The sequence below is a fragment of the Nyctereutes procyonoides genome, unplaced genomic scaffold (assembly GCF_905146905.1).
Source record: "Nyctereutes procyonoides isolate TBG_1078 unplaced genomic scaffold, NYPRO_anot_genome, whole genome shotgun sequence".
Classification (NCBI taxonomy): domain Eukaryota; kingdom Metazoa; phylum Chordata; class Mammalia; order Carnivora; family Canidae; genus Nyctereutes; species Nyctereutes procyonoides.
In genome coordinates, this window is record NW_026575132.1 from 26100877 (window position 1) to 26117478 (window position 16602).

At 60.3% G+C, this 16602-nt stretch overlaps 3 protein-coding genes across 8 annotated transcripts in view; all 3 read left to right on the forward strand.

The window, feature by feature from the left end:
• SPEG (striated muscle enriched protein kinase) overlaps nt 1–3945 on the forward strand; it is a 57402-nt gene extending 53457 nt beyond the window's left edge. Inside the window, 6 exon segments of the mRNA XM_055345041.1 lie at nt 14–632; nt 1097–1336; nt 1439–1662; nt 2485–2560; nt 2767–2916; nt 3246–3945. Coding sequence (XP_055201016.1) covers nt 14–632; nt 1097–1336; nt 1439–1662; nt 2485–2560; nt 2767–2916; nt 3246–3438 — 1502 coding nt within the window. The 3' untranslated portion in view covers nt 3439–3945.
• Nucleotides 3946–6530: 2585 nt separating this feature from the next.
• SPEGNB (SPEG neighbor) lies at nt 6531–8681 on the forward strand. Its single transcript, XM_055345531.1, has 5 exons — nt 6531–6590; nt 6709–6836; nt 7299–7606; nt 8155–8296; nt 8468–8681. The coding sequence occupies exons 2-5, from the start codon at nt 6709–6711 to the stop codon at nt 8604–8606; spliced, it is 717 nt and encodes a 238-aa protein (XP_055201506.1). The 5' UTR covers nt 6531–6590; the 3' UTR covers nt 8607–8681.
• Nucleotides 8682–9289: 608 nt separating this feature from the next.
• On the forward strand, nt 9290–16518 carry GMPPA (GDP-mannose pyrophosphorylase A). 6 transcript variants are annotated; one of them, XM_055345593.1, is made up of 13 exons: nt 9290–9351; nt 10162–10222; nt 10347–10444; nt 11388–11491; nt 11745–11931; nt 12283–12342; nt 13603–13733; nt 14827–14961; nt 15070–15167; nt 15325–15371; nt 15582–15674; nt 15763–15931; nt 16213–16518. In XM_055345593.1, exons 2-13 carry the CDS (start codon nt 10183–10185, stop codon nt 16311–16313), a joined length of 1263 nt encoding a protein of 420 aa, XP_055201568.1. In that variant the 5' UTR covers nt 9290–9351; nt 10162–10182; the 3' UTR covers nt 16314–16518. The 6 variants fall into 6 exon arrangements, with proteins under 6 accessions (XP_055201568.1, XP_055201566.1, XP_055201570.1 ...); XM_055345591.1 differs by having other exon boundaries at nt 9296–9595; nt 10168–10222; XM_055345595.1 differs by having other exon boundaries at nt 9324–9383.
• The last annotated feature ends 84 nt before the right edge of the window (nt 16519–16602 follow it).

Here is a 16602-nt window from a genome sequence, read left to right on the forward strand (position 1 = left end):
TGTCTTTGCTTAGATTCCTCAGTCCTGCCATCTGCTGCTCACCAAGACGCCCCTGTTACCTCAGGGCCGGCCAGGGGCCCGCCGCCTCACTCTCCTACCTCACTGGCCCCATCCCCGACCCCCACCCCAGCTTCCACTCCTGCTCCCGCAGCCCCTCCACCAGCCGCTCTTAGCCCCTCGTCTCCTCCAGCACCCCCCAGCCAGGCCTTGTCCTCACTCAAGGCTGTAGGTCCGCCCCCCCAAACTCCCCCACGAAAGCACAGGGGCCTGCAGCCTGCCCAGCAAGCAGAGCCCACCCCACCCAGTGCCCAGGCCACCTCGAGTGAGCCCAAGTCTTCCGTCCCTGACACTGGGACCCCAACCCCAGCCTCCACCCCTCCGGGGGCGAAACCAGCGTCTTCCTCTACTCCCCTGTACATGGTGACCTCCTTTGTGTCTGCGCCCCCAGCCCCTGAGCCCCCAGCCCCCGAGCCCCCTCCTGAGCCCAAGGTGACTGTACGAAGCCTCAGCCCGGCCAAGGAGGTGGTCAGCCCTGCTGTGGGTGGTCTCCCCAGCTCTCCCAGTCCGGAGGCCACCACTCTTCGACAGGGGCCCCCGCAGAAACCCTACACCTTCCTGGAAGAGAAAGCCAGGCAAGTGGGTCCAGGAAGGGGAGGAGGACAGAGGGGGGAGCGAGTGGGATGCAGGGAACACAGGCATTCAGAGAGAAGACCGGGCTGCCCTGGACGGGGCTGAGGAGGGGCTGAGATCCGGGTGCCTGGCATGACTGAGTTCAGATTTCCTCTGTGGGACACGGTGCTAAGCTCTTTAACATGTGATGTCACTTATTCTTCACAACTCAGAGAGAGAGAGAGAGAGAGAGACCACTATTACCATCGCCTATTTCACAGATGGGAATACTGAGATGGAAAGGTTATAGGATTGGCCTGAGGTACAGAGCCAGTGAGGGGCGGAGCTGGGACTCTAACCACAGTTCCTAGGACTGAACTTCAGGGGCCACACTCAGAACCACTGCATACTTGCCCCCAGAGGTCCCTGTTCCTTTCCTCTGAGTGTGTGGTGTGTCCGCCCCGCCTCCCCCACCCCACACACGTAGGGGCCGCTTCGGTGTGGTGCGAGCATGCCGGGAGAATGCCACTGGGAGGACGTTCGTGGCTAAGATCGTGCCCTACGCGGCCGAGGGCAAGCGGCGCGTCCTGCAGGAATATGAAGTGCTGCGGACACTGCACCACGAGCGGCTCATGGCCCTGCACGAAGCTTACATCACCCCACGTTACCTCGTGCTCATAGCCGAGAGCTGTGGGAACCGGGAGCTCCTCTGTGGGCTCAGCGACAGGTGCCTGGGCCTTCTGGGAGGTGGGGGGGGGTGAGGGGCAAGAGTAGGGGGAGCCGAGCTGGGGTGTCACCTGCTTTGCCTGGGCACCGCCCCCACCCTCAGGTTCCGGTATTCAGAGGACGACGTGGCCACCTATGTGGTGCAGCTGCTGCAAGGCCTGGACTACCTCCACGGCCGCCACGTACTGCACCTGGACATTAAGCCCGACAACCTGCTGCTGGCTCCTGACAATGCCCTCAAGATTGTAGACTTCGGCAGCGCCCAGCCCTACAACCCCCAGGCCCTGCGGCCCCTTGGCCACCGCACAGGCACGCTGGAGTTCATGGGTGAGGGCGCTGCGCCAGCCAGGCTCTGGGCTCGGGGTTCTACCCAAGGGACAGCGGCCAGGGCTCACCCCCTTCACCCACACAGGTGCAAGTACCCAACTCAGTCCTCTCCGTGCATCTTCTTTTTTCAGTTTACCTTCAGGATAGCCCTGGAGATTGGCATAACGTTACCCACATTTTACAGGCAAAAAAGAGGCGTGGCGAGGTTATGTATTTGTCCAATGTCGGTTATAAATGGTAGAGCCAAGGTTTGGTGACACTGGACAGAGTCAATGATTAACAGATACATAAGTAAGGTAAACCAGCTACCCTTTAGCCACCTACTAAGTACCTGACGTTCATTAGCTCTCCTCCTTGGCGTTACTCTACAAGCCACCCTTCACGGATGAGGAAGTGGGAGAGCCAGTCAGGTGCAGTGCTCGCCAGCCTCCCAGAGCTAGAAGGCACCGGCCTGGGATTAGAACCAGCCGGGCGGATCTCCAAGGCTCTTTGCCGTGGGGTTGGTCATGATCTTGGTGAATGGGTGTCCTGCCTCTGTGCTGATGTGAGGGAGCTAATGATCCCAGTACACAACTGTTCCTCCCCGGTTCTGGGGACCCCACCATTCAGTACCTGGGCTGGTTCCTCAGGTGGCCCACATCTCCCCCCGGGGGCCACCCCCACTCCCATCCGGCCTGCTGGGTCCAGGGCTTGTTGCTTTGGTTGTACCGAGGGTCTCGTGACCTGGGCATTGCCCCGCTCCTCAAGCCCCCAGGGGCCTCCCCTGTCTCTCCCGCTCCCCTGCCATCAGGAAGCTTCAGCTTGGCCTCTGTCTCCTGTCAGCTCCTGAGATGGTGAAGGGAGAACCTATCGGCTCTGCCACAGACATCTGGGGAGCAGGCGTGCTCACTTACATCATGTGAGTGCCCTAGGACGCACCTTCCGCCTCTACCCTGTCCCTCTCAGCCTCCCCAACATGGCGCGTGTGCGGAGCCCAGGCATGCAGTAGACCTGTCTCTGAGCACTGTGCCCCTCTGAACCCCCACACCGACGCCCCCCTGGGGCTGTGAGCTGACCTACAGTCCACATGTGTCAATTGAATTGTCTGAATTGTCTCCACAACAGGCTCAGTGGACGCTCCCCGTTCTATGAGCCAGACCCCCAGGAAACAGAGGCTCGGATTGTGGGGGGCCGCTTTGATGCCTTCCAGCTCTACCCCAACACCTCCCAAAGCGCCACACTCTTCTTACGAAAGGTCCTCTCAGTACATCCCTGGTGAGTAGGCCCCAAGCTTGCCACCCCCCCAGCATTACCTGCCCCCCACTGCCGCCTCAGAATCCCAAGCCCGAGCCAAAGATCCCCCAATTCCTCCCCAGCCACCACTAATATACCGCTGTTGCTATCACTAAGTGGTTGTTCTAAGCCCACCATTGGTGCTTCTAAAGCCCTGTGAGGTAGGCCGAATCACCTTCCCCATTCCAGACATGGGGAAACTGAGCCCAAGTTGGCCAGGATCCCTGGCATGGGGTTGTGAATGGGACTGGGACTTGGGTCGGCGGGAGGCAGAGCCTTCCAGGCTCACTGGCTCTGGCCGGGCCTGGCAGGAGCCGGCCCTCCCTGCAGGACTGCCTGGCCCACCCGTGGCTGCAGGACGCCTACCTGATGAAGCTGCGCCGCCAGACGCTCACCTTCACCACCAACCGGCTCAAGGAGTTTCTGGGCGAGCAGCGGCGCCGCCGGGCCGAAGCTGCCACCCGTCACAAGGTGCTGCTCCGCTCCTACCCGGGCAGCCCCTAGCGGCTCGGACCACAGCCCGGCCTCGGGCTTCCACTCGGGGTTCCGCTGCGGCCGCGGGACATTCCAGGGCCCATCCAGAGCCAGGTGGGCCCGGGGCTTCGGACATCACCAGCAGCAACATCCAGCCGGGCTATTACCTCATGGACCTGCAGGGACAGAGGCCCCGGGCTTTGCCGATGCCACCCTGGCCAGAGCCTGAGGGCAAGACCCATGGGCCGGGCTGGGTGGGGGTGAGGGCGCGGGAGCAGAGGAGCAGGAAGGGCAAGATGGGAACGAGTGAGAGGTCAGGAAAAGAAGCCAAAGGGTAGGGAGAGGAGACTTGAGGAAGCTTCTGGGGTAGTGATGGTGTGTCCAGGGGAGAATGGACTGGGCAAGGTATGAAGAGCTGGAGAGGAGGGAAAGGAAGGAGCCCAGGGTGTCGGGGCCACGGGCTGGGAGTGAGTGTTGGTGAAGCAGGGACAGGACATGGAGACAGTGCTAGGGAGCCAGAGCCAGCATGTGAAGGAGGGCAGTGAGGTGGGGTGGGGTGTGGGGGGGAGAGAGGACCTAGGTTGGGTGGGAGGGGTGGGCTAGTTGCCAGCATCCCCAGAAGGAGAAGCTGGAGGGCTGGGGCGAGTCAGGAGGCAGGGGTTACTGGAGCCAGCGCTTTCCTGTCCTCCCCCTGTCCCAGTGGATGCAGCTCTGAACACTCTGTGCTGGCCCAAGGAGGTCCCCACCACCCCCTGTGGCCTTCGCCCTTCCTCCCATTCATATTTATTTATTTATTGACTTTTATGAAATTTCCCTTCCATCCAATTCCTATTGCCCGTGTTGTCCAGACCATCCCCTCACCCCAGCCATCCAGCTGTCTGTGCAGCTGTTTGTCTGTCACAAGGAAAATAAAAATGGCAAGCAGCAGGACCTACGTGTGGTCTGTGGGGAAGGGAAGGCTGGGGGTACGGGATTGCCGGGGGTGCCAGCACGAGGGCATCTCAGCCTTCTCTCAGCCATGAGAGCTTTAACAAGGCTCCTGACCCTGACCCTGCTGGGCCCTCACCTCTCCCTCATTCCTAGAGGGAGGAGGGGCTTCTGCCTCTGCACCAGAAGTTTCTGAAGGTCTGGCAGGACTCCACCACTACCCTTTAACCAGACTCTGGTGGCCCCCACCTCTTTTCACATTTGTCATTGCAACTTGGAATGCGCCAGCCCACACCCCAAGGCTGGCACGGTCCTGGCCCCGTAGCAGGAGGGGTTTCATCATGATGACTGGCGAGATCGAGATGACAGTGCGAAGCGCCACAGAAGAAACCAGGACAGCTCCAGCTCCATGCTTTGGTGTTCGAGCACCGATCGGGGCACATGGGGCATCAGCTGCGCGAGGCTCTGGTCGCTGTGTCTGCCGAGGTGGGGCCACAGACAAGCATCTCCTAGAGCCAGGGGACACACGCACCTGGACATCCCTGTCCTCGTGGCATGCCAGGGAGTCTGATGGGTGCTACGGCTGCCTGACTGCAGCTGCTCCCCTGCAAGACCACAGACTGGCTACTGGGTCCTACAACTGAGCTGTCCTGCCCAGAGGTGGAGGCGAGGGGGGAGCCAGTTCTCCTTGTGTCCAGGGAGGGGGCTGTTTCCCGCCTCTCCCCCATCTTGGGAGCTCCGTTCCTGGCAAAGGGAAGGGAGTACAGTCTCCTCCCACCCAGGGCCGAGAGGGCTAGCGCTGGTGTGTTGCTGATTGAGGTTGAGGGTCCCTTGGCTCTGGCCCAAACACCCTTTTGCCCAACCTGGCCCAGCCCAGCCTCTGTGGCTTCTCAGGACCCCAGGGAAGAGGCAAGCCCCATCATCATAAAATAACAGGCTGTTCAAGCCAGCTGGAAGGGACTAGAGGGACGTCTTGCCCACCTGTCACTTTAGCGATGAAGATATACAGTTTGCCTGTGAGAATCTTTAATCCCCTACTCACTGCAAGTGTTTTCATATAAAAATGAGGTGCCTGGACTCATATCTTGATAAATGGTAAAATTCCTCTCCCGTCCCCACTCTGATCTTGAGCTCCCTTCCCATCTCCATTGAAAATGGCATGTGAACTGCTTGTTCCAAACCCGGAGGAGCAAAGGTAATTTATGTCAGCAGAGCTGTGTCAAAATTGCTCTGATCAAAAGGTGACAGTGCTCTACACCTGGGCAGGCAGTTACAAGGTGTGGAAGCAAGGCTCCATCTGGTGCCCTAGGTTGGTAGCCTGGACTCCAGGTAAGTCCCAGGGGGGCAAACCGAACCCCTTCTTCTCCCAGGCAGTCTCATGCCCCTGTCTACTAGTTTACGACCCAAAAGGGGCTTGGGCAGACCTAGAACTAGAGAGTCAGTACTAATGCCCATCTCCAGGGGCAGTCAGACCCAGCCCAGTCAGACCCTATCGTGTCACATGGAAGGAAGTGAGTGGGACTAGGGTGGTAGGACCCCATGCTGTTCTCAAAAATCTTTACCATCCTCTCTAGATTGATCTCAGGTTGCCGCCAGGGGGCACAGTGCAGGAATGACAAGCCTGGATTCCACGGGCCAGGGGAGTAAAGGCTTCTGGATGGGTCCCGACAGCCACACTGCCCCCTCATGATTGGCTGGATGGACAGTGAAGTCCCTCCGGTACTCTGGCTTCATTCAGGGACACCTCACAAAACTCGCTCCCTTTTAACTGACAGTGTCCAGGGAAGGGCATGTTGTCCAACTGTCTGGGGACTGACCCAGAGGGTAAAGCTGCTCCAGTGGGGAGCTGAATCTCTTGCCAGCCTGGGCCCTTGTCGGGACTACCAGGAGTGGGATGGTTACCCCCTGCCCTGGGAGGGGATGGGGCCGCATCCAGCTGCCCAGCTGTCCGGGTGCTGACATGAAGTGCACCCCAGAGCTGCTCAGGTTTCCCCCTCGGGCCTGCCCCAGCGGCTGAGCCAGCATCCCAAACATCCTCAGGCTAAATAAGGAGCCCTGCTTGGGTCAGGGGGTGGGGCTGGGGTCCCTGGGGGGCTTGGGGCAACCACGCCAAACAAGGCAAGGAGAAGAGCGATGTATAAAACCAGGGCCCTGGGCTGAGCACCTGCCCGTGCTCCTACTGTGCCTTCCCGAAGGGCTCTGTTCCACCTGCTACCCAGCTAGTCCACCCAAGTCCGGAAGTCCACCCGCCCGCGGTGAGTCCCTATTCCCAGACATTCCCATTCCCTGGGATGCTCTGAATTGACAGGGGAAAGGCTGAATGTCAAAGTCTCTGTGTCAGCCTAGACCCCATGTCTGTTTTGCACTCCCCAGATGTCCAAAGCAGCTCCCGCCAAAAAACCAGCGGCTTCGGCCCCGCCTCCGGGATGTACCCTGGATATCAACGACCCCCAGGTCCAGAAAGCAGCCATTCGCATCCAGGCCTCTTACCGGGGCCACAGGTGAGGGGGCCTGGGGCCGTCAGGAGGAGGGGAGCTGGAGCTGCAGAAAGCCAGTGCTGCGTGAGGGTGGGTGGGCGCTGGGCAGTGTTAGCCACCCGCTGGGGTCACTGGACTCAGGAGAGCGTGGCGAGCAGGTGCAGAAAGGTGGCCGACAAGAGTAAATCCTCTCTTCAGGGTAACAATTCAAGAGCAGGCCCCTCCCGCCCCACCCCCACATTTTTTTTTAAAAGATTTTATTTATTCATAGAGACACACACAGAGAGAGAGACAGAGGCAGAGATACAGGCAGAGGGAGAAGCAGGCTCCACGCGGGGACTCGATCCCAGGTCCCCAGGATCACGCCCCGGACTGCAGGCGGCGCTAAACCGCTGCGCCACTGGGGCTGCCCCCCACCCCCACATTTAAAGTTCTAGTGGGCGGCGGGGGGTCCCGGGCCCTGACCGCGCTCTCGCTCTCGGATAGGTCCCGGAAGGAGCTGCGCGAGAAGGGGCCGCCACGCGTGCTGGAGCCGCTCAAGGACGTGGTGCTGATCGAGGGCAGCGCGGCCAAGCTGACCTGCCGCATTTCGGCTTTCCCCGACCCGTTCATCCGCTGGAGCAAGGACGGCAAGGAGCTGCGCGACGGGCCCAAGTATCGCTACGTGTTCGAGGACCCCGACGTGGTGGCCCTGGTGGTGCGCGACGGCGAGCTGGCCGACCTGGGCCAGTACAGCATCAACGTCACCAACCCCTTCGGCCAGTGCTCGGACTCGGCGCGCATCCTCGTGGAAGGTACGCGCGCCCCCGCGGCGGCGCCCTCCCGCGGAGCGCCCCCCCCCTCCCCGCGCCGCGCGCGCTCCCCGCTGGGCCTGGCCGAGTCCCGGAGGCGCCGGGGGCACGGGCTGGGGCCCGGCCTGGCTAGCCGTCCCGGCCTCAGCACCCCGTCCCCCCCGGACTGCAAGTCCGCTGTGGGCTCCGACCACCCCGACTCCCCCGCCCCAAGGTCACAGCGAGCCAGAAGCAGAGCCAGGGGAGGGCGCAGGTCTCCGGGCTCCGACCCAGGGGCTGCGCACTGCCCGGAGCTGACTCTGGGGCACCGAGAGGTGTACCCCGCTCCCGGGCTTGCGCTCATCCCACCGTGGGAGGGAGCAGGGCTGCCACGAGTCCGGTTTAACGGCGCAGGGAATGAAACCCCAGAGAGGCCAGACTTGCCCAATGTCACACTGCGAGCTTAGATCCATCTCCTATTTAGGGCCGGGTATTATCCGGGGTAACAGGCCCCTGCCCCGCCTCACCCCTAAGGACCCTCGCCGGGTCGCACGCCCTTTCCCTTCTTCCAGTCCCTGCGAAGATTCAAAAGGGACCGGATAACACTAAGGCGCGCAAAGGCGCCACGGTGACGCTGACCGCGGAGATCATGGGCGAGCCTGCGCCGGACGTCGGCTGGACCAAGGACGGGGAGGACATCGAGGAGGATGACAGGCGAGGGCGGGGACCTGCCGCTGGGGCGCAACGGGGCCCCGGAGCCTCGCGGGCCGGGCCGGGCCGGGGGCGGGGAGGGCGAGGCAAGCCCGGAGCTGGCTGACCGGCCTGGCCCGGGGGGCCGGGAACCTGACCGCGGCCCGCCCTCCGCACCCCCCCTCTTCCCGCCAGGGTGTTCTTCGAGATCGGCAGTACCACCACGACGCTGACCATTCGCCGGGCCACGCCCGAGGACAGCGGCAAGTACGAGGTGTACGTGGAGAACAGCCTGGGCATGGACCAGAGCTTTGCTCGCGTGGACGTGGCCTGAAAGGAACGCTCGGACCTCTCGCCCTGGCTCCCAGCCCCGGGGTGGGTGGCACCCACGACCCTCCTCCGTCTTGCTTAATAAAGCTGCTCTCTCTGACCCTCCGCCTGTCTGGTCTTTGGGGACGCCGCTTCCTCCGCGCTGCGCTCGCACCCACGCCTCCTCCTGATGCACACACCAAGGGCACGGAGCCTTAAGGCCGGAACGTCTGGAGAGGGCCCGGCCCAGTGCTTGAGCGCACAGACTGTAAACCTGAGCTAAGCTCTCGCCGTCCGGGCTCCTTCCCTCCCGGCGGGACAGGCGCGTGGAGCCTATGACTCCGCCTTCTCCTTCTCCGCGTAGCTCAAGCCCCACCCACTCGCGGCCGTTCGCGCCCTCGCCACGCCCATCCCGAGGCTGGCCACACCCCCTCTCGTCTCTAGGCCCGCCTCTCCTTGTGACCCCGATCCTACTCTCCGACTCCTGGGCCCAGTTTAGACAGTTCAGGGTCCGATTCGTAGCTCCAAGCCTGTGCCTCTTAGGCCCTTTTCTCTTTAGCCCCGCCCCCTAGATCCCTTGGCCACGCCCCTTGTCTCCCATAAGTCCTGCCTCCCTCCTCTCGTGTAGTTCGGAACGGCTACGGGAAACTACAGGATCGTCAGAACTACCATTCCCGGCATACTCCGCGGGGCAGTTCTCGCGAGTCGCGAGAAGACACGTGCGCGGAAGGAGCAGGCGGGCTGCAGAGCTGGCTTAAAGGGTGCTAGTGGTAAAGGTTGCTGCGGAGGGGCGGCCCGAGGGGTGAGGGCAGGGCCCGGCGGCCCCGCCGGCCTTCCGAGGTCCCTCGTGTTAGTGCCGCCGCCCCTGGCTCCGCGAGTCTAAGGGTTATGAGACCGAGTCAGTTGTGCCCCCGAATCCAGGTTCAGCGCCCATTGGCCGGTAGCGGGCGGGGAGGCGGATCCCGGGTCTGCGCTGCCGAGGGAACCCCTCGACTCAGGGTCCGTCGCCTCGAGGTCGGTTGTAGGAGTCGAGCATATGCAGGGGTTTTGCTCGGACTTGGGATTCATCGATGCCGATCGGCGTGAACTTCATTGCTTGGGATTCATTCCCCGGATTGCAGTTAAATAGCTGGGGCTCCCCCCAGGATCAGGGCCCACTGTTGGGATTCAGGGCTTTAGCGTCTATAAGCGTAAGAATGTAACAGTTGGGAATCAGGGAGTTTGGGGTTTTTTTGAAGTTGGGGACCTAAGAGATCTATTGCTGAGTTTCCGAGTTTGCTGAATTTGTTTATGGCCAGAGGGAAGTCTGTTGGGTCAAATTGTGTAAGGTGCGAATCTTAGGAACTAGGAGAAACAACCACTGTGGGGTTTTAAGGCCAGTTGGAATCTGGGTTGGGATTTGAGATGTATGGGATCTGGGAGGCGGTGTGTCCGAGGAGGGACCATATCGAATTTGGGATTTACATCCTGTGAGAGGGCTAAGTGTTGCCCTCTAAGGGTTTGGGGTTTGCTTGGGATGCGAGTGGGGTTCTCGGGCTGGGCTGTGGGATCTGAGCCTGATTTCTCTGTTGGGATTTGAGGTTTAGGTAGCAATTGCCATCATGCTCAAAGCTGTGATCCTGATTGGAGGCCCTCAAAAGGGTGAGGAGCCCAGGGAAAGGGGTAGGGAGGTGGGGCTGGAATGGCCCTGTGGGGGGCGGCGGGGGGGGGGGTTGGAGGCAGAGGGAGGTGGGAAGCTGCAATGTGCTTCTCTCTCCTTTCTCAGGGACTCGCTTCAGGCCTTTGTCTTTTGAGGTGCCCAAACCCCTGTTTCCAGTGGCGGGGGTCCCTATGATCCAGCACCACATTGAGGCCTGTGCCCAGGTAACCCCACAGGCTCCCCGCTCCCACCTCCCCTCCCGTCCCGCTGTCTCCTTCATGCTGTATTTCCCCCCCTTCGAACCGTGCCCTGTTCGCACCAGGCATAACTCCAGGGATTACCATTTATAAATGACAGTGTGAATGGTGTCCACCGGAGTTGTGCAGTGCAGCTGCCCTGCTGTCTTCGCTAATCTGGTCTCTCATCTGGCCTCTTCCTCTTCATATTTCACTCCTATTTTTAAAGCACGGACTGTGAGATCAGGCAGGAATCCTAGAGACCATTTAAAGCTGTAGCCTGAGGAACCTGAAATGATAGCAAAGCACGAACTCAGACCTTTGCTCACGGTGGAGCTAATTTCTTTATTGCCTTTGGCATTGGGACAGGCAAGGTTTTATCTGAGGCCAGTCTCCGCCTCTGCTATAAGGACTTGAGTACATTCCTCACCTTTTCGGAGCCTTGGTTTCCTTACTCATCAAATGGGGGTGATTCAACCTACTTTGTGGGGTGCAGGGTTTAGAGATGATGTTTGTAAAGTGCCTCGTGCAAAGTGGGCACTTGATAAATGGTACCCTGATCTCATGCTGATCTCAAGCGCAGATTGACAGATAATAAATACGGGGCGGGGGGAGGGGGATGAATGGGAATGAATGGGTTATCCTTGCATGCAGCTTGGTAAGCAGAATCTTTCCTAGGGTCATCCTCAGGTACAGGGTGGGCTGGGGGGAACCACAGAATCATAAAAGATTGAAAGATTAGGGACAGATTCCTCTCACTTCCTTTTCGTCTGGAGGAAGACACAGGCCAGAGTGCTAACGTGAGTGCCCAGGGGCCCCACAGCTCAGACCAGAACTGTGGTCTCTGGACTAGGGGCCAGTACCAGGGGTTTCCACCAACATTCCTTCCAATCAGAGGCTTTATCTTCCCAACTTCTTCCCTTGTTCTCAGGTCCCTGGGATGCAGGAGATTCTGCTCATTGGCTTCTACCAACCTGATGAAGCCCTTACCCGGTTTCTAGAGGCTGCCCAGCAGGAGTTTAACCTTCCTGTCAGGTGTTTATATGGCGGGTTCGGGGGGTGTGGGACCCCCGAGGCCTCAGGGTTCTCGTGAGGGGGTTGAGTCAGCATTTGGCAGACTGCACCCTTAGACGCTAGGAGGGGTCTTATTTGGGCATCTCTGAATCCCTGAGTATGTTGGCCTCCAGCCAGTGTACTTCTGGGAGCAGGAGGGGTCTGATGCCCAGGCTCATGCTTTCTGCCTCCTCCCATCTCACCGAGCTGGTTCTGGGGTCCCCGGGGGGGACAGGTACCTGCAGGAATTTGTTCCCCTGGGCACAGGAGGTGGTCTCTACCATTTCCGGGACCAGATCCTGGCCGGGGGCCCTGAGGCCTTCTTCGTGCTCAACGCTGACGTCTGCTCTGACTTCCCCTTGAGTGCCATGTTGGCTGCCTACAGACGCCAGCCTCACCCTTTCTTGCTGCTTGGCACCACGGTGAGGGGGCCAGGAGGGCTGGAGGGTGCAAAGGGGGTGATCCAGAGGAGTCCTTGGAATGCACAGTGTCAGGGAGGCAGGGGCAGCCCAGAGAGTCAGAGTGGGAATGGGCATCGACAGGGAAATGTGCCAGAAATCCCAGCACGTAGCGGAGGTGGCGGCGGAGCCCCTGAGCCCTTTGGCTGCTCGGAAGTAGGGAGGGGGGAGGGCAGCTGTCAGTTCTCCCCCTGCGGAAGGCCTGTCAGTGGCAGAAATACGTGCCAGGTGCTCTAGGGGAGGGAGAGAAAGAAAGAAAACAGACCTTGCTGCCCTAGAGCAGGCAGGTCATTGTGTGGCGTGTCTGTCTTTCAGGCTAACAGGACACAGTCCCTCAACTACGGCTGCATTGTAGAGAACCCGCAGACGCACGAGGTGAGTGAGGGACCCGGCTGGCAGGGGTCTTACTCTGTGTCGTCATGCCCCCGCCCCTCTGCCTCCGGAGAAGGCTGGAGTGCTATTGGTGGGCTCCAGTGCCATCAGACAGGTGGGGCATAGCCTTGGTTGTTCATCTTCTATCCTTTCTAGAGAGATTGGCAAAGAGCAAAGGGTAACGTTAATCTCCATGGGTGCAGCACCCTGGAGATGTATGCACAGTGAGTGTGCTGTGGGAATGCAGCAGGAGGCCCACCCCAGCCTTGCCTGGGCGGGGGCGGGGAGAGCGCCCTGGAGGAGGCAAGGCCAGAGCCGAGTTAAATTCCTGTAGATGAAGGATGGGAAGGCGTTGCAGGTAGAGGGAATAGGGTATGCGAAGGTACAGAGGCGGGAAACCATACAGGGCCCCGAGAATTACAGAGGTGGGAGCGTCATCAGTAAGGCAGAAGGGTCTCAGTCCTTGTTTGTGAAACTCCCTGCCCCTGAGCCTAATGACTTTCACACAGCCCTTTTATTTGTTCAAGCTTTATTTTTATTTTATTTTATTTTTTAAAGATTTTACATATTTATCCATGAGAGACACAGGCAGAGGGAGACACAGGCTGCCCGTTGAGCAGGGAGCCCGGTGCGGGACTCGATCCCAGGACCCCGGGATTATGACCCGAGCCGAAGGCAGATGCTTAACCGACTGAGCATGCAGGGGCCCCCAAAATACACTTAAACAGACACACACACACATAAATATGTGTCATTTTTTTTTAAAGTTTTATACTAGGCACTAGTTAGATGTGAGAGAAACAGAGCTAAAGAAATGTAATCCCTGCCTCTCATGAACCCCGGTCAGTGGGAACGACAGTCAAAAATCAACCATTGCAAATGACACAAGGGTCACGGTGAGGTGTGGCCAGAGCCCAGGGCAGCCCAGACCTAGAAGCTCACTGTAGGGCAGGACACGCACAGGCTCATGGAGAAGTGGCGATGTCGATGTCGACTGGGTTTTGAAGGCGGAGTTTTCCAGATGAATCACTGAGAAAGGGCATCCCAGGCACAGGCATGCGATGGCAGTGAATAGTGTTCTGGGGGTGCTGGGAGGTGAGGAGGATTGGGAGGGAAAAGACAGGCAGTTGGGACTTACTTGAAGGTGAAGGGCAGTGACTCTGCATTTTAGGAAGACGACAGCCGGGAGTACCTGGCGACCCGGAAGGTCTTAGGGGATGGTGAGGGGGGCCCTTCCTCTGCGGGACCTTGCCCTGTCCTCAGGTCCTGCACTACGTGGAGAAACCCAGCACGTTTGTTAGTGACGTCATCAACTGTGGCATCTACCTCTTTTCCCCGGAAGCCCTGAAGCCTCTTCGGGATGTCTTCCAGCGGAACCAGCAGGATGGGCAATTGTGAGGCGGGCCCCAGGGCCCTGTAACCCCAAGTCGTCCCCCCAGTCACAGCAGCCCCGCCCCCAGGCTCCGCAGGCTCCCTCTCCACCTGCTCACCTTCCTCCTCCCTTTGCCTTTCCACTTGTCATCCCCAGCCAAGTCTTCCTGTCCCCTCCCCTTCTAACCTCATTCTGTCCCTCTTCCTTATCCATCCCAGTTCCTCCTCTGTCACTGCCTGCCCACTCCCCTTCTGGTCCATTTCTCTCAAGCCCTGAGTGTCCCGGAGACGTCTTTCAGAACAGACGGCAACACACACACTTGGGCGCACACACGCTCAGGCGCAGAGACCTGCAGAGAGAGAGAGAGAGAGAGAGAGGGAGACACACACACACACACACACACACACACACACACACTGTCAGGCTGCGGACGGCTCCCCCACCACAGCGCAGCACCCAGAGCCCTGTTGGCCACAGCCCCCCCTAGGTCCTCCTTGTCAGCCGGGAACCCTGCTGCCCCCCCCCGCCCCCCGCAGGTCCTGGCCTTGGCTCCCACCTCCCCCCTGGCTCCCCATCTCATGCCCCGCTCACTCCCATCCATCTCTGCTTCTCTCTCCATCTCTCCTGGCCTCTGTCTGTTTCTGCTGAGCTGGCATCTCTACCATCTCTCTCTCTCTCCCTCTCTTTCTGTGACTGTCTCTGCCCTCACCAGCTGTCTTCCTCCGGGGTGAGTGTCTGTGTTTCATTCCATCCTGTGAGAGGGCGGGTGACCGGAGGTGGGGTTCGGAGGAGTGGATGGGGAGAAAGGATAATGGGCGGGGGTGGGGGAGAAGCTATATCTGGGTGAACTCCCTGGATACGGGGCAGAGATGGGGTATGGGTCCATGCCCAGGGATCCCCTGGGATAGCACCCCAGCTCGGGGTGGAAGGGTGACGTGGGTAAGCCCACTGGGGAGAGTTTTCTGGGACATGGGCATCCCTTTGGAGAAGATCTGGCCAGGCCTGGAGAGGGAGGGGGTGGGCTTCCCTCAGATCCCTATCCCTGGGACACCGTGGTGGTGGCCTCCCGGGCGGGCTCAGCTGGGAAACTGATGTCTGCATCTCCTCTCTGCCAGGGAGGACTCTTTGGGCCTGTGGCCAGGGGCGGGCACCATCCGCCTGGAGCAGGATGTGTTCTCAGCCCTGGCCGGGCAGGGCCAGATCTACGTCCACCTCACTGACGGTATCTGGAGCCAGATTAAGTCCGCAGGGTATGCCTCTCTGAGGTGGCTGGGGCACCTGGGAGTTGAGACTTTTGGGGGGTAGGCACTTGCTGGGCCCTGAATCCCCTGCTCCACTTTGTGACCCCACCCCCCCAGCTCAGCGCTCTATGCCTCCCGCCTCTACCTGGGCCAGTACCAGCTCACGCACCCAGAACGCCTGGCCAAGCACACCCCTGGGGGTCCACGAATCCGAGGTATGCCCCCCCACACCCCCTTCCTCATCATTGCCCCCAGCCCCCTCTGAGCCATGACTGCTGACCTCAGATTCAGAGGTGAAGCCCCAATCCTTGCCCCCACTGAACCAGGTATGGTTTGGGGTCAACGCCCCCAGATCTTCTCTTCTGCTTCTAGGAAACGTTTATATCCACCCAACAGCTAAGGTGGCCCCGTCGGCAGTGGTAAGTGGTGGGCCAGGCTGTGGGGACGGGTGGGTTGGTGCCCAGAACTTCTGAGCTCCCAGTGCTGGGCTCTGCTTTGCATTGCCCCTTGTGTGGCCCCAAGCAAGTCTCCGCCCCCTTGCCGGTTCTATGGTTCTGTGAAGGGGTTTGGGTTTGGATTAGGGTTTCTTCGAGGCCCTAAGGGCTTAGGGTATATGTTTCTCTCTACAGCTGGGCCCCAACGTCTCCATTGGGGAGGGGGTGACCGTGGGTGAGGGTGTGCGGCTCCGCGAGAGCATTGTCCTCCATGGAGCCACGCTGCAGGTAGGAGCTGCACAAGCAGCACGACCACCCCCCCCCCACTCCCTGCTGCTGCCCCTTCTCTCTCTGCTCATACCACTGTGTTTGGTAGGAGCACACGTGTGTTCTGCACACCATCGTGGGCTGGGGGAGTACCGTGGGGCGCTGGGCCCGTGTGGAGGGTACCCCCAACGACCCCAATCCCAACGACCCCCGAGCGCACATGGACAGTGAGAGCCTCTTCAAGGATGGGAAGCTGCTGCCTGCCATCACCATCCTAGGTACAGCTTCCCAGGGAACTGGGACTCTGCAGGTGATGGCCTCACCCTGTGGGGGTTGCCCACGCGTGTGCACATGCACACATACCCGAGTGCATGTTTGTTTCTTCCTTCAGCAAACGTGTACAAAGTGCCTGCCGTGTGCCAGGCCGGGTTGTGAGTCACTGGAAGCACGAGGCCAGGGCACAGATGGGCAGGGAGGGATTCCTGCCCAATGGCAGTGGCCCCAGCTCCTTGCCTCTGGCCTTCCCCTCCCCATGGCCTCCTCCTGGTCCCCACTGCAGGCTGCCGGGTCCGGATCCCAGCTGAGGTGCTCATCCTGAACTCGATTGTTCTGCCCCACAAGGAGCTGAGCCGCAGCTTCACCAACCAGATCATCCTCTGAGGGGGGCTGCCAGGAGGCCCCCACCCCCCAACTCCCAGCTCCCAGTCGCTCCCCTTGAGGCTGCCCCCTGCTTGGCCGGCCTCCATCCGAGAGGACCAGAGGAGAGGAAGCCGGGCAGGATCGCCACAGGCCAGGAGCGCCCTGGGTGGCCGGGGGACTCCTGGCCTCTTCACCCTCTAATAAACCCCAGTGAACCTTGGAGCCAGCACGGACTCCGGCTTGTGCCTGGGCTGGGGGTGAGGGTGGAAGGGGGGCAGCTGAGTCAGGCCCCCCCACATTAGCATTTAAA